Raw genomic sequence first — 24,900 nt, 5'->3', positions numbered from 1 at the left:
AATTTGTGTGCCGCAAAATGCCTCAAATTTAATATGTCTCACAAGAATGGCTCCAGGGTCGCCATTTTGTATTATTTATAAATAAATATATTATTTTGAACATTTCCTTCCATTAAAAACAAAAATCGCAAAAATGTTTTATTTTAGAATTTTACAGTGGTACTATTATGATGGTTTTAATTTTCACTTACATTCATCGTTGATTTATTCTTACATTTTACAAATTAAAAAAAAGCTACCTGTGAAGTACGAGAAAATGTTAGGGAAATAACGTGCACGCACCATAATATACATAATTTTATTTAAACAGCGCTTTATACATTTTTACATAATTATACATTTTATTTAAAAAGAAATTACCAAAGAATACCACTAAATTATCAAAATTATCGACCTGTCTAAATTCAGATTCTGTCCGTCTCAAATGAAGAAGACAAAGTTGTTAATTGTATACATATATCTGAAATGCGTAAAAATCAACCTTTGGCTTAAAATAATTAGTAGAAATAAACGCAGACAAACAGAGAACAATTAATAGAAACAACAACTAAAATGCTAAACCATTTTCGACTGCTTCCGATTTATTTTATCTAACGAGTCGTTTGAGTGGTCTGAACCCGAACTCATCACAGAACCTATAAAAAAACATCAATAAGTATTATTGTGTAACACTATTTTTTTTTGTAATTGCTGGATTTGTTTTTAATTTCGAGTATTTTATCACATTAAATTAAATAATAAAGCCACAACGAACAGCCAGAGGTTCCCTCTATCAAATTTATATTTGCCTTCTTCGAAATTTCACAATGAGAAGTAGTGTTTCCTAGAATACTAATATGAAATTCTTCCTTTTTCATACATATTTGAGTGCTAATTTGTTTTTTAAACTGCATTGCCAGTTGATACCTTTTTAAATCAACTGTTAGAAAGTCAAGCTAAGCTGGGAAATAATTTAATGTAGCCTTTCCAATATCAATTGAAGAACCAAGAGGGTGACAGTATGTACCAGGTTCGGTCACTGATGCAGCAACTCGGCATTGAAATATTTGAAAAACTCGTTCCCATATTTGGCGTACACAGACAACCGAACTGGGCGACTGGACAATAAATCTCAGCTGTTGACACGTGGCTGACAAATTGCATAGCAGTGCAGTGCAGCAATGCAGAATTTGGTGAGATTCAGGTAATTTTAATTTATTATAGGCACCTTCTATCAATCATTCATATTACAATTGCGAAAGGGAGAAATAAGAGGGATATTTTGTTTACTAATATTATTATTATTATATGGCATTTTGGAGACCTTTTGAAATGGAACAAAAATTTACCATCAATATACTAAAATTATTTGAGGACATAAACAATAATTAAAATATGTTGTTGGCCAAATAAACATATAATAGAAATTTTCTGCACATTACATATATACAAATTATTATAAATTTTTACCTTTATCAAAAAAATTCTTAGGACGTCTATGAAACTCATAAAATTTTATTGCCAGGCGTTTTTTTACATGTTCAACTGACTTCGTAAAGACTATAACAACACATTGCTTTTGTATAAATTGGCGACGTATTATTTTAAAGTCACCCTATTGGTTTAACGTCAATGTGGATGAACCGCCAAGCATTAAAAAAACATTCTATTGTTTTAAAAAATTTAATTGTTTTACATAATTTATGATAATATGATTAACTAATATTGGTAGATATGTTACTAATTGTATAAAACTAATTTATGATAAAAAAATACTTAGGTACTAATTTGATTGTATTAAGTATTTTTTAAAATCATTTAAATTTTTTGAAAACAATTGTTACAATGATCTCTGACATTGCCCTATTTTAGCTAAATTATACTGTGACCACTACGTAAAGTAGAGGTGGACATTAAAACAATTACACATATTAATAAGTTATAAAATTTTAAACAAAACACTGTATATTTTTATTCTTTTTTCCTATTCAGCTACTTCATCTGCCAAATAGATAATATTTAATCATAGAAAAAGCCTAATTTATGTTATTATTTATTTATTATTTACCCAAATAATCAACTTTCTGAGTAAAAACTATGTTAATTGAAGTTATTTCTATCAATGTGTTTGATTTAACGAAAGCTACTTTAGAGGTCCTCAACAGTTGCCCAAAAAAATTTATAGATCTACTTTTTAAATTTTTATCATTGGTCTTAAGATTTTCATACCTTTTGAAGTTAAAGATGTCAATTTTTATGGGTTTATACTCACAGGTTTAGAAAAAATTGAGTATGTTCGTTTTAGGTTAAGATTTATAAATTTGAGGTTATGTTTTGGATCTAGATTCATGATTTAGGAATGTTTCACGTTTGTGATTTTTTTTTGTTTGGCAGCCTTTAGTACATAATTTTCCTTTTTTTTTTTTTCATTTTTAGATACCGAATATGTCAAACTTCGTATGATCAAGTTTGAGGCTATTTTAAAAAAATTCTAGGGATATATTCCAATTACCTCACTGGAACTTTATAGTACAGGTAATTTCGGAAAGAATAAAAAAAAATCAGTACTATTTGATTAGTCTTGACGCTTGGCTCGAATTTTTTCCAATATTTCCCACTGTGCGTCATGTCAAATAGCATTTAATATCATTATGGGGTGAGCCCAAAGGAAAAGCTTGTTACATTCATTTTTACAAGAACTACCCAAATACAAGAGATTGTTCACCACTTCCCGAACACCCCGTATATTGTTTTCAGAACAACAGCAGAAAACCTTTCAAAGCATTAACATATATTACAAAAAGTATTTTTAATGATATACACAGTATGTCGAAAAAATAATTTTTTAAATTAAAAAAAGAACAATAAATTAGTTACTCTGCCAATTTTCAAAATACATTGCGCATCAATACACCGCCGGGCACGTTCAACCAATGCTATCATAGATATTTTTAAGTTGTTTTTCGGAATGGCTTCAATGACCCTCGTCACAGCTTCTTAGACTTGTGTAACATTGTCATAAAACATTCTTTTCATTGCTAGTTTGAGTTTTGGAAAACAGGAAATAGTCACACGGGGATAAATCAGGCGAATATGGAGGATGTTGAAGTACACACTTTTTTTTTTATTAAAAATTCACGAAAAGCAACGATCCTGTGAGACACTGCAACAAAAACTAACTTCCCAGCGCTTCATATTCGAGCCTCACTTGAACGATTCTCTTTCACAAAGGCTCCATAACACCCAGATAATATTCACCAGTGACAATGTAACCCTGTGCAACGAATTCCCGAAGTATAATATCTTTCGTAAAAATAAATCAACATTGTCTTCTCTTGCGACTTTTGGAAAGGCAATTCTTTCGATTTCGGAGAACCAAGTAACACTAGCATTTTGTTTGAGGATCGTGACTGCAGTACCAAGTCTTATAATCAGTTGCAATCGATTCCAGGAATGTGCAGTTCCGTCTGGTTGTTTTAATAAGATTCTTGCAATACTCAATGCGAGCAATTTCTTAATCCTCATTTAAGGCGTGAGAAACAAATCGAGCACAGATTTTCCGTTTGTTTAAATCCTTTGTCAAAATTTCGTGAATCATGTCTTTGGTCGTATATAATTCCTCCACTATCCATTTCACAATTGAATTCGCATCGTAGGCGATGATTTCACTTTTTCAACCAACTGATCGCAATTTTTGTTTTTTGTTCGGTCTGGCTTTGGGTCATCTTCCAAAGCATCACGATCGCCCTGGAATCGTTTATACCACTCGAACACCACCCATAAACTTTTTTCATCAATTCAAATGTTTTTGTAAAAGTTTTACTGAGCTTGAAACAAAATTTAATATTAGCTCTGCTCCATGGTGTTTTTGTGACGAGGTGACAAAGGTGCCGTTACTTTAAGCGCTATAACGTCTAATGATAGCGGTCTCATTTTGTAGACGAGATATACAGCTTTCAGATTATACAGGGTGTAACGAAATTTGCGGACAAGGACTGTGGGATCATATTAACCTAGATAAGGTGATAAAAAAGTGTCTTTATGATTTTTCAATTAGACCAGTATTTTTTGAGATATAGCAGTATCAAACATTTGTTCAAAATTTTCACCGTCTGCTGTTAAACATGCTTCAGCACGTTGTGCTACTGCTCGAATGGAGTTGCGTATTATCTCTGATGTTATTTGCTGTCTTGATTGAAATAGGCGGTTCTGCAATTCATTTGCCACTGGTGTTCTATACACCAACGTTTTTAGGAAGCCCCAAAGAAAAAATCACATGGCGTTAGGTCTGGAGAATGAAGCAGCCAAGCAAATGGACCGTCTCTGCCAAGCCAACGTCCGGGGAAAGTATTACTTAGGTAATCACGTACAATTAATGCAAAATGGACACCTACACCATCGTGCATAAAAATCATATTTTGACGTACATTATAGACACACTACAGAATCGTCTATTTCAAACAAAACAACAAATAACGTCAGAAATGGTACGCAACTCCGTTATTTTTCTGATAGACTGTGGTATCTACTGCTCATTGTAAGATTCCAAATTAGGCAAAAATAAGTTTGTTTAGGGGTTTATTTACTATTAAAAAAAAATTTTTAAGAGTGTGGCAAAATACCCAAAAAAAAAAAGAAAAACCAATCAAGCAGTACTTATCGCCAAATCACTCTCACACTTACCTTTCCCATTCCTACCGTTACTCCTACCATGTGGTGGTCTTTTATAGTCTCTCCTATCGTCCCTATTGTTATAAGGATTGTAGCCCCTCATGGGAGGCGGCGAGGCTCCATATTCCGAATCGTAAGGAGGCGACGGGCTGTGCCTATCGTATGGCGAGAAAGCCGAGGTATCGGGTGAATATCTCGAATTCAAAGGTGGCGAGGACATTCGACCTAGGGGAGGAGGTCTGTGGTCCCCCGGGAACATAGAAGGTGGTGGTGGCATGAAGGGGGGCATGCCGTGCAGAGGAGGAGGCATAAAGGGGGCACCGGGAGGTGGTGGCAAGAAGGGCGGGAGGCCCGGTAGGGGAGGAGATTTTGTGATGTGGTCCCTTGCTCCGTAGAGTAGCGGCGGTGAAGCAGGGGAGTCTATAGTGTGGGGAGATAGCGGCAACTCCCCGTTCTGTTCTACCGGAGATTGTAATCCTAAAATAAAAATGTAATTGTTTAAATATATGCTACTTGTAATCTTGATAGCAAAATATGATAATTAAACTAAATATACCTTAATCCGAAGTTGCTTCATTAGCAAGTAATGTGAGGTTTAAGGTAATTATATCCTAAGTAAGGAGTTCAAGTCAATTAGAAGACTTTCGAGTAAGTCTCATATTTGAGTCATGTAGTTTCGACAACTGACAATGTCGTACAGAGTGCAGCTGTGTGTAAGTGAGAGATTGATGGAAACTTATATTTATGGCGCACAAGGTTAGGTTAGGTTAGTGTTAAACAAAGTGGATGCATTAATATTGTTTGGTAAGTTTTTAAAAAATTTTGCAGGAATCGTCCTTATTTTTTGATTTATTTTATTAGTTCCCTTAAAGGAAAAACAGAAACTGAAATGAAAGGTTTTAGTTAAAAATTTTTTTGCATGTCAGCACGCGACGTTGCCACGTTTCGTTTATGTGAATAATTATTCAAATAAAATTAAAAGTTTTGAGTATTAATATCTTCAATCCTAACTGGTCAGTCCTTTCTAGATTGTCATGTATAACGTATTTCTAGACAAACTAGTCTTGCCTAAAATTGGAGCAGTTTCTCGAATGCGGTTATTTAGTTACAGCAACATTTTCATCGTAATGACAACATTTTTCGAGGCAGTACCATTAAGAATATGCTAAACATAGTCAACTTTGATTAAGCATAATTCAGAAACTCTATGGTAAAATGCGCTGGAATTTTGTAAAAGTATCTATCAAGTGTATAATTAATTATACTGAAAGTTTGTAATTATCTCGAATAATGTTCATTTAATTGATAACTACCTTAAGTTTTTGAAAAACATCACAAACAAAAATGTCGAAAATGTTTGATCTGGATTAATGAAGTTAAATTGACTAAAAGTAAGTCTATTTTTCTTTTAATTTTTATACAATTATATCAACAAGTGACAGAGATATGGCACAGACGCTTCACCGAACAGCTCAGTATTTCTACACTACTAATTGTAAGTATTTTGGAATTTTTAGTAAGTCAAGTTCAATCAAGTTCATTTGATTCACAATTGTATTTTGGGGATAAAAGATCTCTCCTACTTTATTTAAAAAAACTAATCTTTTCGAGTTACTATTTTTATTTAATCTAAAATAAGTTGAATAGATAAAGAAAAAAAACCAACCCAAGTTTTACAACATCAAACATCATTCAAGATATTTGTGTATTTGTGATGTTTTTCAAAAACTTAAAACACCTTGTATCAGGAATAATTAGAGAATTTTATAGGTTTGGAAATTTAAGATTTCTTGGAATTTTTTCAAATTCCAGTTGCAATTGGTTTTTATTTATAAAATAAATTCGCTACTGGGGAATTTCTTTTCTAAGGTGTCATCTCTCTGTAATGCTCATGTTATACATAAATGGTAATGACCAATCATTTCTAAATTTAAAAAATTATGTTCCTATTGAATTGGTATTTTATTATGCTTACCATCTTCTTTGACAAACAATGTTTGACGGATTTCTCATTTCTAAACAGTTTCTGCGTTTTTTTTGTGTATGTCATTCATTTTAATTAGTGATGGATAAGTAACTGATCATTAAAAATTGGTAATTTCCCAGACAATGTGATAGTCGTTTTTGATTAATTTTTAAATTTAAAAAATTATGTTTTGAATTAATTTATTACCTTTACCATTATGTACTTTTATTACACAGTTCTTCCATTTTATTAAATGCAACTTTACACTAAACTATCGACTTTGCTCTTGTTTATAAGAAAGAAAAATAAATGTTAGCAAATTATGGATAATATTGATTTTGAAACAATTATTAAAATAACAGAGAAAATTGGTTATCTTAAATATTTGTTGTAATTTTTATACGTGACTGGGCATTTATTGTCATTTTCTTAATTTTTGGTAAGTGACCACCAACACTAAAAAAACTACATGTTACTAATTTCACTTGAACTTCTACTTTGAAGGCTGTTTTTTTGGATGTTTTTCGGAATTTTTTTTATGGAACTGGAAAAACACCATGTTGGAACTTTAATATTATATTTATCAATATTTAAAGGTTGTTCAAAAATTCTTTTAAGGTGAAATAAGACAAGATTCCACTGTACAGCGCTCCGATAATATCCATGTAAAAAATTATGATGGTATGTCCAGTTCATCAGAAATAAAGGAAATGGCATTTTAATCTGTAGATCATGTGAACTAGAATCCAATGAAAATATTGAAATTTGCATTTTTGCCGAAGTGTTGAAAATAAAGTCCATTTTTCGTCATTTTTTTTCGACACTAAGTAAGAAAAAACTATATAAGATATCTTAATCAGTCTGATTCAGACAAAAACTACACGTGTACAGAAGATGTGTGCGGAATTACAGCAAAATCAGCTAAAAACTTTTTTAGATATGATGGGTACCATTTTGAGAAATGCTGTTTTGAGTAAAATGTGTTTCGACAGTTTCAGAACAAAAAATTATTATTATTCTACAATGCCCGACTGTTTTCTGACAGCTGTACCTTACATCAAGCATGAGTTATAGAAAGCTCAAGTAGATGCCCAAATAACAGAATATTGGTACCGACGAAGCGTGGTAGCTGGGGGAGCCACTAGAACGCTCCGTTCGACGCCTGTAACTTTATAAACACATCGAATTCCAAAAAATCCTTTTTGCCACATACTTTACTTGACTTTTAGAGGTTATTTATGAAAAAAAAAAGAAACAATTTCTTGATCTGACAAAGTAGAATATCCCTCTAATTTAAATATTTTTGTGAAATAAAGTCAATAGTAAAAAAGAACAGGAATATCATTCAATCATTAATACCATTTATAATTATCAGAACTGTATAATTTTAACTTGAATAATAAGGGAGGAACTCATATGTAAAAAATAAAAGTGCTAAAAATTGTCAATGTTCTAAATATTGGTGATATTTCGATGCGGAAAACTAAATTCAAGCAAAATAAAATATTTCCATTAGAATTAAAAAATTCAAATATTTTTCAATAAATTTGTTTTTTTGTTTAATTTTGACCAAATAAAATAACGCTATATTCTCTTAAACCAAAAATCGTCTAATATATCTAAGTGGTGCTTGTTTGGTAATCAAACAAAAATTATTAGAAGGGAACATTGTTTTTTTTTATAATTATAAAAATAAATTATTCCAATTTAGTGCAAACTTTTCGGTAATTATAATTGAAAAAATAATTATCGACAAAAAATTTTCACACGAAAATTTTCAAATCTATTTTTTTGGTAAAAATTTAATGTACACCCTGTTATATAGCAATTGAGAGAATAATACTTACTATTTTGTATTCTCTCTTCGTTAATAACCCGTTCCCTCAGAGTCAGACGATTCCTCAGTTGGGCAGCCTCCTGTCTCGCATCTTCCAACTTCCTTTCGGTTTGCCTCGCCGTGACCCAGTTTTCATGGACTTTTTTCTCCAGCATAGAGATCTGGCTCTTCAAATCTATCTCCTGTGAGACTATCTCTTGTTTCAGTGTTTCGTTATGAGCCCTAAAAGAAAAATTACACTATAATTTTCATTTATAATATAAGTGACACGGCCTTACTTGTAATTTTCGATTTCCTCTTGCATGTACTTGATTCGTTCGGTGGTGGATGTGGCTTCACCCTCCTTCGCGTCCCAGATGGATTTGTACTTGATAATTTCTCTGTAAAAAAATCTATGTCAGAGCAGAATTAAATAAAAACAGTTTGTACCTACTCCTGCAACTCTGACTCCCTCTTCTTAAAATAGTTATTCAGTACTTCTAATCTCGAATTCGCTTCAACCTTTTCCTTGTCAGCTTGCTCATATTTCTCCTTTAGTGAACGGATTTCTTCCATTATTGCTTGATATTTTTTCTCAAAGCCTACCTTTACGGCCTGCTCCTGCTGCAGTTGTGCTGCGTAGGTGGCATTTTCAGCCTTCAGCTGTTGAATTTCAGCTTTGATTGAGGTGGCATCGAGCAATGATTTGAAGGCTTCGCTGTCGTTCTTCAGCGATTTCATTTTGTTGAGGCTTTCTTTCAATGTCTGGTACTCCTTGGTTTTTATATCGGCCTGTCTCTGAACTTCAGTCAGTTGTACCCGAATAATCTTGAGAAAAATAACAATTATTGCAACTATTCATAATAAAAAATAAAAATGTATCCCAAGTGAGACCATCCACGGATAATACAAATAAGTGCATATGATTTATATTCCAACTTCGTAATAATACAAATGACAGAAACAATTTGATCTTCCGTTAGAAAATTTTATGCAAGAGAATCAAAATAATAAGAAATATGAATATGTGCAGATAACAATACACTCAGCATCCAGATGTTTAGCTTTTGTTGGAAAGTTAGACATTTTCTGATTAATGAAATCAATCTTTGATGACATGCGAGATAGAATTTTTGCCAGTTACTCTAAAGCCTAATAACCATTTACTGATGGTTGATTAAGAGTGATATTAAATTTTGATAAATTTGAAGTGGTTCTTCCTTTTTTTTATTCTACTGTAAATCATAAGTAACAGTCTGCATTGATATTTGTAAATCACTTGGCTAATTGATTTTAAAAATATATCTTAATATTCTTCCTTTTTGAAAAACCAATCTTGTGCAATATAAAATAGGGAAGTATACACAAGTTAAAAGTGTAATAAACCGATGATTCCTCCACATAATTTTTGACTCCCCATTTTAAATACTTAGGAAAAAATCGAGTCTCAATACTCTCAATTAAACAATAGAAGCTTTGATTTTGGAAACACCAGAGGCTAGTAATATCATTAGACATAAAGAACAAGAGGGTCTGTCTAATTGTTGACATTGCCCATAAGTTTAGGGGTAGTTAGGCCCTCCGTGGCCAGGGGACAACAGGATCGACATCATCAGACCTGAGAAAGGTACTTCAAAAAGAGGCAATTCTTAGCTTAAACTGTTATAATAGGATAATAGAAATGGTAAATATAATAAACCATGATGAAAAATGTGTAACTACTATCGAAATAAATGAAATAGACCTCTGAGTTTAGAAACCGATATTAAGTAAATGTAGGGGCGAAAAAGTTTGAAATTTCGACCATGTATAGCCTCACTATTGTGTGCTAAAATTTCAGTTAAGTTCGTTATCCCATTTTTTAGTTATTAATGAAAATGTTGAAAAAATCACGGTTTTCTGCCTACAAAAATAATACCTCCCACTTTAACGCGTCGCAGTTTTTTTGTTAATTGATAAAAAAATTCCAAATTTTTACTGACTATAAGTCGAACCATTGTCTTTAATACTATGAAGGTTATTTGTTTCAAAAGCTCTTCTTTATTTTATTTTTAATCAAAGCAGAATAATCTGAAAAAATTTGTTAAAAAAATAGTTTAAATATGATATTCTTAAAAACAGTATCAGAATGGTCAATTACGTTCACGGTCCGATCGAGGAGTGCGATGTAAGAGGTTCGCTGCAGTGGCATTGCTGAAGGTTTTGATGTGATTTCCCGAACTTGCTTCAAGCATCGATGACGATGGAGACGATTTCTGTATTTTTACCTCCAAAGATACCTACTGTACCTCAAAAGTAATGGTTTGATATAGTATGAAGTTATGAAATATGAAACTATTGTTTTTGTTATGAAAAATAGTATCTTGAAAAATCAAGAAAACTTTCATAGTAGGTTATTTATATATCTTGTATTGTAAAATACGTACTGAATTTTAAACAATACAAAGATTTTTCCAAAGCAACCTATACATAGTCAACATTATTAAAGGCAATAAAGGCATATTTTACAAACATACATCGTCATCTTCATCATCATGAGCCAATTCCTTGTCACCATCTGTATCGTCATTGTCATCATTCACATTTATTACTAAAGGATCTATAGAGATATCTATTAAATGTTGTGTTTCCCTGTATTCTTGTTCCACTTTTTTAACATTTTGCGATACATTTCAAACCGCTTAAACCGTAATGGAAAATATTATTTATACATAATTAACATTAAGGTTAACATAAATGTGCTACTTACGGCTCAATAACAATTTTAAAAACATGTCCAAGAATATTTTTTTGCGGTAACATTTAACACTAAACCAGACAGATTAAAAATAAAATTACAAAATTCCTAAGATTTTCGAAGAATTTAATCAAGTAGCCATTAAAAATGAAAATAAAGCAAGCCAAAAAATTATTCTACAAATTTATTATTTGAGTTGCCACTGCTTGCATTCTGAACGTCTTCCACATGCCGCGCACCCTCCCTTATGGGAACGACCGGATAACTAATACAAAGTATATAAAATTGTACAAGCCTTTATAACTGTATTATTTTAACAATTTTTTTCAGATTTTTTATAGTTATTTACTACCTATAGGTTTTTTTTCTTTTTTTAAAGAACGTAATATTTACGCAGATAGCACTCCCTTATGTTTTGCTGAAAAATAAAAAAAGAAGAGCTTTTGAGACAAATGACCATCACAGTACTAAAGACAATACTTCCACTTATAGTCAGTACAAATTTGGAATTTTTTTATGAATTAACAAGAAAATTACGAGTTAAAATAAGAGGTATCAATTTTGTACGCAGAAAACCGTGATTTTTCAACATTTTCATTAATAACTAAAACATGAGATAACGAAACTAACTGAAATTTTAGCACACAATAGAGTAATAGTGAGGCTATACAGTCTGTTACAAATTCGCTTCTCACTACAGGGGTCTCGGAAACGGTAAGAGGTTCGAAGTAGCTTAAATGGGGGCAATGTTGCGTAATCAGGGGACCAACATTATGCCTCTAAAAAATCAAGGCTAACATGATTCGAAATATTTGAAAAAAAAACGAAATTTTGGATATCCGTTTTTCAGTCAATTTCAGCCTTATTTGAGTTGATACTGAAAAAAGAACATGGCCACTTTTGCCCTCTATCGAATAGCATAATCAATTTTTATATGTAACGTTTCGTCTCTCCAGGACCATCATCAACTTCATTTTTTTAAATACGACCCTGGAAATTTTTTTACATTTTTTGCAAGCCTTCATGACCCCCAATACTGTATTGCCTCAGCTCGAACCAGATTCAGACGTTTTGTCTCGAAAAATTCATCTTCAGTGTATTCGTTCTAAATTTATCTAAATTTTTTATTTAGATTTCTTTGTTTATTAAATTATCATACACTGTAAGTGTCGTTACACCCTGTGAAATCCATCTAGTTATTTAAACTATTACCACCACGCATTAAAATAAAACATTATTAGAGTTTTGTTCTCTTGTCCATAGTTATTTCTAGGCTTCTCGAGTGCTCAAAATTCAAACAAATTCCGATCTATTTTTTTCGGGATATTCATACAAATACATCTGACATGCTCTTTCACAGTTGCAGTTACAGATATAATAAATACCGATAATATTACACTGACCTTCATTTTTAACCTATGCCAAAACGAAAATGTTTTTGAACATTTGCTGAAATTTTTTAAAGAATAATATTCAGTTGGCATTTTGGTTGTTCATATGCATTTTTAAGAATTAATTTGTCATAATAAAATAAAAATTGTAATAATGTTTTAATTTTGACGCAACAACTTATTGAGTTATGTATGTAAGGGATGGTAATAGTTAATAATAATAAATGTTTCATTGTAACGTGTGGTGGTAATAGTTCGAATAACTAGATGGATTTCACAGGGTCTAACGACACTTACAGTGTACGATAATTCAATAAACAAAGAAATCTAAATAAAAAATTTAGATAAATTAATAATAAGTTTGGGCTGAGGCAGTACAGTATTAGGGGTTATGAAGGCTTGCAAAAAATGTAATAAAATTTCTAGGGTCGTATTTAAAAAAATGAAGTTGATGATGGTTTTGGAGAGACGAAACGTTACATACAAAATTTGATTATGCCATTCGATAGAGGGCAAAAAGTGGCCATTAGAAAGTGTTGTTCTTTTTCCAATATCACCTCAAACAAGGCTAAAATGAAACAAAAACGGATTTCCAATATTTCGGATTTTTTCAAATATTTCGAAAACTAATCATGTTAGCTTTGATTTTTTAAAGGCATAATGTTGGTCGTTACTTCGTAGCTCTTACCATTTCCGAGATCCCTGTTGTGAGAAGCGAATTTGTAACAGCCTGTATATGGTACAAATTTCAATTTTTTCGCTCCTACGTTTTCTTAATATCAGTTTCCATACTCACGGGTCTATTTCATTTATTTGGATAGTAGTAGTCGATGAGAGCATGATCGCAATGGATCCTGACTACCTACAATTTATGAGCAAGCGTCAGCCCTTACTTTGACTTATCTGTTATCTGTTAGCGTAGTTTATAAACTCAATGGTAATATAAAATATATTCTTAATTTTAACATGGTTTCAAATATAATGATAATTGGCAATTAATTTCTCTAGAACTAATGTGAAAATTGAATAAGTCATAAAGTAGACTTTTCTTGAGTCGTATGGTTATTCTGCAACAAGACACTTTTCAGATTTTCAATTATTGAAGGAAAAATGTTGAAACGTTAATATTTTCGTTATTATTAACAATGAGGCTAAATTATTTGCATATAAGGTAAAATTAGCCCAACAATTAACTTTGATAAACAAAATAATAAAATATCTACCAGAAATGTATAGACGAACAAAGACAAATTAAAGTCCCTATAACATGAAGCGAAACGTTGGAATTTAGGAAGACTCGAATACAAAGCATCTTATTTAGTTTATCTATTTTTTCAGAATTTTTTATCTTTTCATTTTTTTGTAATTTACCTTCAAAATGAGGGATCAAAACATTTAAAACACGTAATACTATGTTGAATAGATCAAACGTACTATACATACCTGAATGTCATTATTTAAGACATCCTCTTTCCTGACGGCTTCATTGTATTTCTGCTGGTACATGGAAATCTCGCTTTGCAAACTGTTCTGTTGTTGATCTTTCTCTCTTTCGATCTTCAAAATTTTCTCCACCATTTCGTCAACTTTGCTTTGAAGATCGCCTGCCACTTTTTTGCTTCTCTCCAATTCGTTGCGTAACAAACGATTCTCCGCCTCCTTCTCCTGCAAGGTCTCACTTATATTGTTAATGGTGTCTTTTTGTTCAAGCAGTTGTCTTTGTAGTTGTTCCACATTCTCCCTAAGCCTATCGCTACCGTTGGTAGGGTCCAACATCTCGGATATGATCCTGTTCAATTCCATGCCAACTTCAGTACTAGTTTCCAGTTCTTTCTCCAGACCCTCTATTTGGTCCTCAAGTGCAGCCTTGTCTTCAAGCTGCACCTCTAGGTCTGTAACTTTTTCCTGTAGAGCTTGTTGGGTAAGCTGAGCTTCTGCTAATCTTTGAGTAAGTTGTTCGACAACTTCATTCGGTACACTTTCTACTTCTTGCACTGCCGAGGTACCTTTCTCTTGAAGCAATTCATTTTCTTTTAACGTGATAAGCAGTTCTTTTTCGAGTTTATTTACTCTCGCAACTAGTGGTGCTTCTCTCTTGTGTCTGTCGAGAGCCATATACACAAATAGGAATATAATAACTGATCCTGCGGTGGTAATGAGTAAGAGGAAGAAATCCGAGTTAAACTTCAATTCAATGTTGTCGAAAAATCCACTTTTACTTAGCACTGCTTCTTGTTTGCTTACATTACACGATTCTGAGCTGGCATCACAATGGTCTTCAGAAATAAAGGGGTTTTCGGAATATTGAGATGCACATCCATTTTCTTCTTCCTTAGTTTCAATATTCGTACTGTCACTCCCTCCGAAAAATGAAAACAGCCCTGACCAGATTCCTCCACCTTCTTCAGACAATTGGTTTGACTCTTCCGGAGGGATTTCATGTTTTTCTTCTGGAGGCATTTCAACTGGCTCTTCTGGGGAAGTTTCAACGATATTTTCAGTCTCACTACTTTGAAGTTCCTCCTTAACATCATTATTAATTTCTTCAATTTGTTCCTGGTCATTCATTTCATTATCAATGAATATTTCTTCTTTATTACCCACAACTGGTTCAACAATTTCTTTGGAAGTATCAACATTTTCTGTAGATGTGCTATCAAGATTTTGATCTTCTATGGTATTACCAATTTTTTCTTCATGATCGGGTACTTCATTTGCAACATTATTTTGCTGTTCTTCGGTATTTTCAGTAGACACATCATTAAAATCATTTTGGTTGTAGTTTGAGTCGATGTTTTTTACTGTTTCATCAGATATTTCTTCTTTATTTTCGGTTTGTTTATCTCCACCTAAATCATTTTGTGTGTTATCCGGAGAATTTTCTCCTTCGTCAGCTGTTAGTTTTTGAATCTCTGTATCAGAGTGTGAATCTAATGTAACTGAAGCAGTAGCTTCTGGGAGTTCTGAAACATTCTCATTTGTAACAGAGGAATCAACTTCTATGTTTTTATTTTCTTGTATATCTTGCGAAGATGGCACATCAATAACTTGTTCAGTTTTTGTATCTCCTTGTTCTTTTATTTCCAAAGGGTCTGGGGTCGTTACATCAAGAAAAGGCAGCTGCTCTTCTTCTACGCCTGCAGAAGGTTCTGTAACTGACTCTATACCTATGGAAGGTTCTGTAACTGACTCAGCTGAACTCTCAGATTTTATATTTGCCTCTCTATTTAATTCTTCATTTTTTTCATATTCAATCGGTTTTGTATCTTCAGGAACATTTACAACTGTTGATTCTATATCTCCAGACTTTATATCAATTGTACCTTGTGTTTCTTTATTAAATTCTTCATTCTTTTCAGATTCACTTGATTTAGTTTCTTCAATTTTCTCAGACTTCACTGTTTCAGCTGATTGTTTTTCTGTTGATTCATTTGTTGCTTCAAGACTTTCTCCATTATTCGTTGGTGCTGAAATAGGTTCAGAATTACTCGATTCCTGGAGCGGTTTTTGTTCTTTATCTTCTTTGTTTACATCATTAGTACTATCCAGTGGCTGTTCTAATTCAAGGCTGTAAGGAGAAATTTTGATTCCGGGTGGTAAATTGTGTAACGAGTTTACATCTTGTGCCACGTTTTGGATTTCTTCTGGCAATTTATTTTCAGTTTTTTGAAGATCATCCTCTGAACTCTCTTCTTCATCATCATCTTCATCTTCATCCCCTTCTTCATCATCATCATCCTCATCTTCTGCCTCGACTTCCTTGGAATCTGTATCGTCATTGATCCATTTGGAAAAAGATGATGAAACTGATTCAAGAACTGATTTTTGGATGTTGGTTTCTTTACTAATGTCTTTTTCTTTTGAATTGCCTAAAAATAAATCTGTTATTGGAATAAGAAAAATAAATTTATTGAATGGATTTATTTATTTAACTAATTTTAGTTCTCCCGATTGTGTAATTTAAATAAAATACAAATCTGCATAAAATTTAAATTTGCAAGTTCTTATGAATAAATATTTAATTTAGCGCAAAATTAACAAAAAATTTATGTGTGCATATATAAATTAAACCAAACATATGTACTTGGTAATTGGTAAAGTGATTTCTTATATATCAAATTATGAGATAAAACTTTAAGACTACAAAAATTCAAAATGTAGTATAGTTATTTATTCCACAAAAATATAACTAATAACCATTCGTAACGAAGATTTTTAATAATAATTTTAAATTGTTTAATACCTGGGGCAGACTGGTTATCTACATTATTAATTGGAGGCAAAGAAGTTGACAGGACTGGGTTCTCTGTACTACTTGGAGTAATACTATCTTGAGGGTTTAAATAAATAGTGGTACCATCTACAATCTCATATGGTTGTTTAACATTATCAGGATCGATATTCTTCTTACTACCATCCTCAGGCACTTGCGGTTTTTGGTTTAGTTCCGTATCTACTAATAGAGTTGGTTTTTTATACACTTTATATTCCCTAACTAAGTGTTTGGGTACATAGCCCCTTTTTCCTTTAATTACGGCACCCCATAAATTCGTTTCGGACCCAGCTTCTTTGCTGTAAATTGTTATTTCTGTGTTGGGGGCAAACGATAGTATTCTAGGGTCAGGACTGGAATATCGCAGAAGAGTTTTTGCGAGAGACACGGGTTCTAAAAGAAAGCAAGTTGAAAGTTAGGGCATATGTCAAATAGGTTAAGGCAGTTTTCGGATGGAATCATTACCATTGCATTCCTGATCCACGCATAACCTCTTGTCCGATATTTCGGCGTGCGTTTTATATAGATTTAATATAAATATAACAAAATATATTGACTTAAAACTACACATTTTGTCATACTTTGACAACTACTTTCTCGCAAAGCCACATCACTGTTTTTCGTATCAGTGGCGCCGTCTACGACAACGACAACATTAATATTTCATCCATTTGATAAACAGAAATTCCCTATATGCACTACTGCCATTTTATATTTTAGACGACAATATTTTATGAATGCGTAAAAAAATACTATCCAATATTCAAAGCGTAAGAATGTGTATGAAGTTGTATTGAATTAATTTTGTTGAAATAATTACCCACCTAATTGAAAATTTTAAATTGCTGTTTACAGGGTGAGTTAGATTAATGATGGAATAGGACGTTTACATTTTAAATTTGAGTTTCTCATATTCTATTTTTTACAAAATGTTGATATAGACGGATATTAATACTTTTATACAAGATGTAACATGCTTCAATTTTAAATGCAGGGTGGAATTTGATTAAGTAAGTACTTAAAAAAAATCGGGGTCTGGATTTTTTGGGCCATTATAAGAGAAATATTACTTATCTTTATTTGCATAAGAATATATTTTTGAAAAATTTGAATGACCTTTTCTCTAGAATTACGTTATTTATTAGGACTTAGGTTCTTACAATTTTTTTTAAGTACTTAATGCAAATAATCACTTTTTGAAATATTTTCACAAAATGAGTTACATCTTCAATAGTTTTTTCAAAGTAATAAAAAAATGTAGATCAGAGATGATTTTTTTAAATAAAATTTTCAAAAGAATAGTTACGAAGAAGAGTTCAAAAGAATAATTAAGATTAGTTAGAATAAGTACGAGTAAGTTTTTGAGATTTGAAATACGTAAGTGTTACTAATTTTTAACTATCTTTTAGACCTTTTCCAATGACATTTGATAGCGACCTTGACGTTTGACGACATTTTTATAAGTACCTGCTACATTGTCAAAAATTTTACATAAAAATTGTGTATTCACCGCCGAAATCTCTGTTTTTGAGACAAATGCAATTGACTGACCAGTTTTAAACTAGTTTTTAGTATTAGGTAGGTAGTTAAAATGGAATAAAAGAAAAGACGATAAATGATTAAGAAAAAAATATACTGAGATCACTTGATCTAATTCAGCTTAATTTGATCTATCTTTTAGGTATGGACCAAGAGTACCTTCTAATGCAAAATTAAATTATATACGCATTAGTATTATTATATGACTATGACATAACTAAATTGTAAGGAACATAACCTCAAAAAAGATGTCATAAAGTGTCACAAGGAAAAGCCTTAGCTATTGAGATCTAGTATATTGTCAAAAACTAACAACACTGACGCATTTAGAAAACTTAAAAATTATCTGTATCAAATTTCAGTGCATTCCATTTTTTCACAGTTTATAATAATTCTTTTCCATTTAAACAAATGCAATTAATATAAAACTTAATTTTATTACAATAAATTAATTACAAATAAATTAGGCATACAAAATATAGAAAATCTAAACAGTTATAAAGTCTTGCTTGTCCTACAAATCCCCTTCGAATCCCTCTCCATTTCCGGACCGCACTGCTCATTCTCCGCCCCCAACAGTTCCAAGGTATGTTTAGTGGGAGCCTCTTTCATAAACTTTTTGCCATCTTTCTTCACCACCTTCTTCACATCCTCGGTTTTGGTCACCGTGTACTCTTCCTCTGTCGGCGCGGTGAAGACGTACGCCCTTGAAGACCTCGACATCCTCACGGAGGGCGAGTCCGACCCTGATTTGACCAGAGCGATGTTCGGGGAGGTTGCTAGTAAGATTTCCTCATTGCCGGGGCGTAGTTTAGCCAACTGCTCTTTGGTTTTGGTGATGTCTACGTGATAGGGAGCAGATTTGGCTTCGATGAAGTGTTGGGTCTCTTCTGCCGCGTCGGGTGTCGGTACCAACGTGGGTTTGATCCGCTTCAGGTGTGGCCTGGAAGGTAGAGATTTGGAGAGGAGGTCCAGTAGAGTGGCCGTGTTCGAAGCGTTCGGTACGGAGGGCGTAGGGATGATAAGGATCATGAAGTTTTTGAGATCCGCTCTAACGTTTAGTTCTCCTGAAAAAATGATTAATAATGAAATATTGTTTCGCAACAATGGAGTTTATACAAAAAAATATTATCATAAAAAATGTATAACTATAGAAATTGTCAAGGATCAAATGAACTCCTGTTTCCTGGTACAAGAAGGTTCTCTGTTTTTCATCTTAATCATAAATATATAATTTAATTAAATTACATCCTAATAATGACATATTGGTCTAAACATATAAACTATAACAAACAAGTAGATGGAGGACATTAAAGCAAAAAACAGTAGGTACATAGTGAAAAGGATAAATATTCTACTGGTTATGGAAAAGATCTTGTTTAAAATCAGATTTAAAACGAATGACAGACAAATTTTTTACTAATGACGATAAAGAATTATAAATTTTAATTATTTGATGAGAAAAATAGCGTTAAAATTGTTCAGTCTTATGGATCAGAGATGTTAATCTACCGTTAAACCTTCCATGAAGATTATGTACATCAGTTTACTTTACAATAAAGATAATGAGATATGCTTTGAAATTTATAATTTTATGATACAGATACAAATAAGTATAATGCAGCAACTGTATGTTTTATAATTTCACGGATAAACCTGAAACAGGCGTTTTAAACCACCTGAATAAGTTGAATGTCATCAGAACTAATGTAGGAATCATAAATGGAGTGCACAAAATTAAATCTAGATCAGGGGTCGCGGAGACATATCCACATTCCCTAAATAAATTACTATTTATGAAATTAAATGTTACGCTTGTAATATTGTGCTATTTGTGATTGTTCTTGTTCGTGTTTCCAGCAAAGGCCATATTCACGCACGCACACTGAGTTAGTTTAAATAAAAAAAAATCTATTTTTTTCGGCCATAATTTAAAAGACTGAATTCAGGGTTTAAAATTTGAATTTAAAAAATTTATTGTATTTTAAAGGTATTAAAGCTAATTCAAATAATTTCAAAAAGTTTTTATGAAAGTCTTTTCAAATGATGTCAAACAATGTTCTTTGATACCAAAAATATAAAAAATATCTAATTTCATGTTTCTACTATATTGCGCCTATATTTATTTAACCTCCAAGTTTGTAAACACCCTGTATATTAATGAAATGTGCACATTTTGAACAGTAATTTAGTTATGTTATCGTTTAAAGAAATAGAATAAAATCTGCAGAAGATAATGGAATGGAAAAATCGCTTCCAAGAAAAATCGTAGCAAGTCATGGGTTACCAACTGGATCATCATAATTGGAAGAACAAGTAGTACATTTTTACATGATAATAAAATAATTCGAATTGTGCCTCCCCCAAAAAAAAAGAGGGATGTTTTTAATAAGTCTTACTGTACAACTCAATAAATTAAAAAGAAAAAACAATTTTAATATAAATATAACCATAAAATTTTGACGAAAATTATTTAGAAATTTTATATCTTCATTTCAATTTTCGTATAGAAAATGTGTCACTTTGGAAGTGAAAATTCGGCGCTTCGATGAACAATTATGTCAGTCGTAGTAGTTATATCTTTATCATATCTTACGTTCGTGAAAATGAGGCCAGTAATATCATTTTAGGTCATAGAAAGATCAAAATTAAGACGTAATATTGTGTGCCAAATGTAATGAGAAAATATATATTCTAATTTTCCCAGTTTATCAATTCGTTGTCTTGATGTACGGAACAAAGATATGATTAAATATAATGTTTATAAATATTTTAATTAAAATTGTTTACATTCCATGTTATTAAATATTTTTGATAAGTTTGGTGCATTAATAACTTATTTGTGTCTCCAATTTTGAACAGATTGAAAGAAAACAACATTATAGGAATAATATTTTCGTTTTTTCGATGATACTTTATTATTACATGGTTTTAGAAGACCTGCAGCACTTCTTAGTTTGAAATTTAAACATAATTTACTTATTAGATATGCAGGGTGTAGTTAAAATGCTTCACCAAACTTTAATATCGCATTTACATAGTTCAAAAAGTTAAGATCGTGCCGTTAATAGGTCTTTAAGAATAAATTCCATAGAAAGTACCTACCAAATAATGCTACAGTAATCAAAGACGACTAGTTTCTAATAGCAAATATTAACCATTTAATGTAATCTAATTACAGTAAATGATTAATGAAAGAAAATGTTTCGTTCATGATAACTCCAAGATCTTTAACATTATCTACTGTATCATTTGAAAATTTACTGTTAAGATTATAGTTAAATAAAAGAGGTTCAAGTTTTATGTGTAAAGAACAATATGGATAACTGATTATCAAAACACTATGTATTTAGTAATTACATCTAGACATTTATGTAAGATTAAATAATCATTAATGTAATGTAGGTATATCCAAAATAGTTTTAAGTCACCGACAAAAAACAAATGATTAGATTTTAGTGTTAAAGATAGATCATTAATAAATAAAACAAAAAAAAATGGTCCAAGGTTAGGTCCTTGAGGTATACCAGAAGTAACTAAGAGAGTATTAGATTCAAAGCCATTATAACACATATACAGGGTGGTCCGAATTTTATGCAGGAAACTTCGAGGGCAGATAGATCTCTTTAAAATAATAGGTGTTTGCCTTGTAAACATAGGTCTAGAACGGCCTCGTTTTAGAGATACAGGTTGTTAAAGTTGTTAAAAAAAAATTGATTTTTTGTTTATATCTCCGGAATNAAAAGAAAAAACAATTTTAATATAAATATAACCATAAAATTTTGACGAAAATTATTTAGAAATTTTATATGTTCATTTCAATTTTCGTATAGAAAATGTGTCACTTTGGAAGTGAAAATTCGGCGCTTCGATGAGCAATTATGTCAGTCGTAGTAGTTATATCTTTATCATATCTTACGTTCGTGAAAATGAGGCCAGTAATATCATTTTAGGTCATAGAAAGATCAAAATTAAGACGTAATATTGTGTGCCAAATGTAATGAGAAAATATATATTCTAATTTTCCCAGTTTATCAATTCGTTGTCTTGATGTACGGAACAAAGATATGATTAAATATAATGTTTATAAATATTTTAATTAAAATTGTTTACATTCCATGTTATTAAATATTTTTGATAAGTTTGGTGCATTAATAACTTATTTGTGTCTCCAATTTTGAACAGATTGAAAGAAAACAACATTATAGGAATAATATTTTCGTTTTTTCGATGATACTTTATTATTACATGGTTTTAGAAGACCTGCAGCACTTCTTAGTTTGAAATTTAAACATAATTTACTTATTAGATATGCAGGGTGTAGTTAAAATGCTTCACCAAACTTTAATGTCGCATTTACATAGTTCAAAAAGGAATAAATTCTATAGAAAGTACCTACCAAATAATGCTACAGTAATCAAAGACGACTAGTTTCTAATAGCAAATATTAACCATTTAATGTAATCTAATTACAGTAAATGATTAATGAAAGAAAATGTTTCGTTCATGATAACTCCAAGATCTTTAACATTACTGTATCATTTGAAAATTTACCGTTAAGATTATAGTTAAATAAAAGAGGTTCAAGTTTTATGTGTAAAGAACAATATGGATAACTGATTATCAAAACACTATGTATTTAGTAATTACATCTAGACATTTATGTAAGATTAAATAATCATTAATGTAATGTAGGTATATCCAAAATAGTTTTAAGTCACCGACAAAAAACAAATGATTAGATTTTAGTGTTAAAGATAGATCATTAATAAATAAAACAAAAAAAAATGGTCCAAGGTTAGGTCCTTGAGGTATACCAGAAGTAACTAAGAGAGTATTAGATTCAAAGCCATTATAACACATATATATGAATTGAGGAAGATATTAATGGGAAAAGACTGAGTAAGCTGTCACTAAAATTCAAATAATCGACTTTATATAGTAATAATAGTTTATATTTCTACAAATGTGTTATCTTCAAGTAATTATTGTTAAAAGCGTCATATTATTATTATTTTTGAAATAACCATAATAATAAATCAAATAAACACTTTTCCTACGAATCTTTTTTTTTGTGGCGTAAATAGAATTCTCCATTAAAATTTGCCCAACTACTTTAGTTATACCTTGTGAATAACAACTCATCATACCAAGATTTAAAATGACTGAGATTTTTTTCTAAACATAATTATATATTTATTCCTTTCTATAAATAAAACATGTTTTGCAACAAATATCACATATTTGCGATTAATTTTGATATACGAAATACATTACTTTAGATATACCCATATACTATATAATCCTAGCTTTCGCTATAGTTACCTTGTTGCCTCTGGTCGTACAGCACCCTTTCGCTCACTTCCTTGCCCCCAGGTATAGGCGAAGCGCTCGCCGCCGCCGCGACGGCGATCAGAATTAAAATTTTCATCATGTTGGCCGTGCACTGAGTGGATAACGACTGTCAACTGTCCGGGCAGATAGCCTCCTTTTGGCCGGAGACTCGTTTTACCGTAAGTGAAGTGCCTCGTCTCTAACGGGAACGAGATGAGCGACCTCAATGCTGCAGCACATACACAGAGCCACGAAGAAGCAGACAGAAGATACAAGGGCCAGGGCTTCTGGACATGGGGTGGATGCATAAAAAAGTTTTAAGGCGGAAGTCCTCCAAAACCCTCAAAATGTATTCTTGAGAAATTATCGTATTTTTAGAATTTTTGTTTTCACAGGGTGTCTCATTTAAGACGAGTCTTCTGTAGTTTTGCTAATATCAGTTTTGCGGATGCCACTTAGTTGAAACATATGAACAACTTGTGTTTTGTAAATTGGTGTGAAAAAAAAAAATTATTAATTGATAACTTAGCTAACACACAGTGTTTTTATTTTCATTTCACTGTTTGAACACAGCTGAGGTTCTTCTGTCGGTGATGTTTAGCAAACTCAGACAAATGCGCGAAATTTTTAAGATTGCAAGTAGACAACAATTTCGGTGTTAAAATATCAGCATGGTCAAAAAACCACTAAGGTGAACATTTTATGCTCTTTCCAAAACTAAGCTGTCAGTGTCCGGTGGTTTCAGTTCGTTTTTTAAATTTTACTCGAAAATCTTATGTCGAAAAACATAAGGGTGTAGTAATTTGTACACGAATGACGAATTCGAAAATAACATGATTATTACCGTAAAACAGTGGCCTACCATTTTATTTAGAAAGTATGCCACTGAAGCATCTAAATTTTAGAAAAAGGCCTCAGATTTTGGACAATGTTTACATAAATACGCATGTGCCCAATTTCAAATTATTTCACGTAGGTACTAGTTTTTAAATTATTAAAAAACATTACAAATATTTTTTTAAGTTTAACACCATATATCTTTTTAACGAAGCGCTCTAGTTAATACCTAGGACAAACCCCTTAAAATTCACCAAAGAATGCAGGTTTCATTTTTGGTCACCGTTTGTGAATCGCCCTGTAGTTTACAACATTATACAGACAGATAAATCTAATTATGTATTAGGTATCTCGATT

At 31.7% G+C, this 24,900-nt stretch overlaps 2 protein-coding genes across 2 annotated transcripts; both read right to left on the bottom strand.

The window, feature by feature from the left end:
- Nucleotides 1-287: 287 nt before the first annotated feature.
- On the bottom strand, nt 288-17,460 carry LOC108904581 (transport and Golgi organization protein 1). Its single transcript, XM_018707195.1, has 8 exons — nt 17,299-17,460; nt 16,804-17,226; nt 14,004-16,429; nt 8,887-9,260; nt 8,732-8,833; nt 8,464-8,675; nt 4,663-5,127; nt 288-635 (listed from the first exon to the last, which is right to left on the bottom strand). Exons 1-8 carry the CDS (start codon nt 17,402-17,404, stop codon nt 556-558), a joined length of 4,188 nt encoding a protein of 1,395 aa, XP_018562711.1. The 5' UTR covers nt 17,405-17,460; the 3' UTR covers nt 288-555.
- Nucleotides 17,461-18,806: 1,346 nt separating this feature from the next.
- On the bottom strand, nt 18,807-24,003 carry LOC108904565. The gene is made up of 2 exons (XM_018707174.1): nt 23,698-24,003; nt 18,807-19,439 (listed from the first exon to the last, which is right to left on the bottom strand). The coding sequence occupies exons 1-2, from the start codon at nt 23,804-23,806 to the stop codon at nt 18,868-18,870; spliced, it is 681 nt and encodes a 226-aa protein (XP_018562690.1). The 5' UTR covers nt 23,807-24,003; the 3' UTR covers nt 18,807-18,867.
- Nucleotides 24,004-24,900: the final 897 nt, after the last annotated feature.

The sequence above is a fragment of the Anoplophora glabripennis genome, unplaced genomic scaffold, assembly GCF_000390285.2.
Source record: "Anoplophora glabripennis isolate ALB-LARVAE unplaced genomic scaffold, Agla_2.0 scaffold131, whole genome shotgun sequence".
In the NCBI taxonomy this organism is placed as follows: Eukaryota; Metazoa; Arthropoda; class Insecta; order Coleoptera; family Cerambycidae; genus Anoplophora; species Anoplophora glabripennis.
This window is presented reverse-complemented; position numbering and strand designations above follow the sequence as displayed.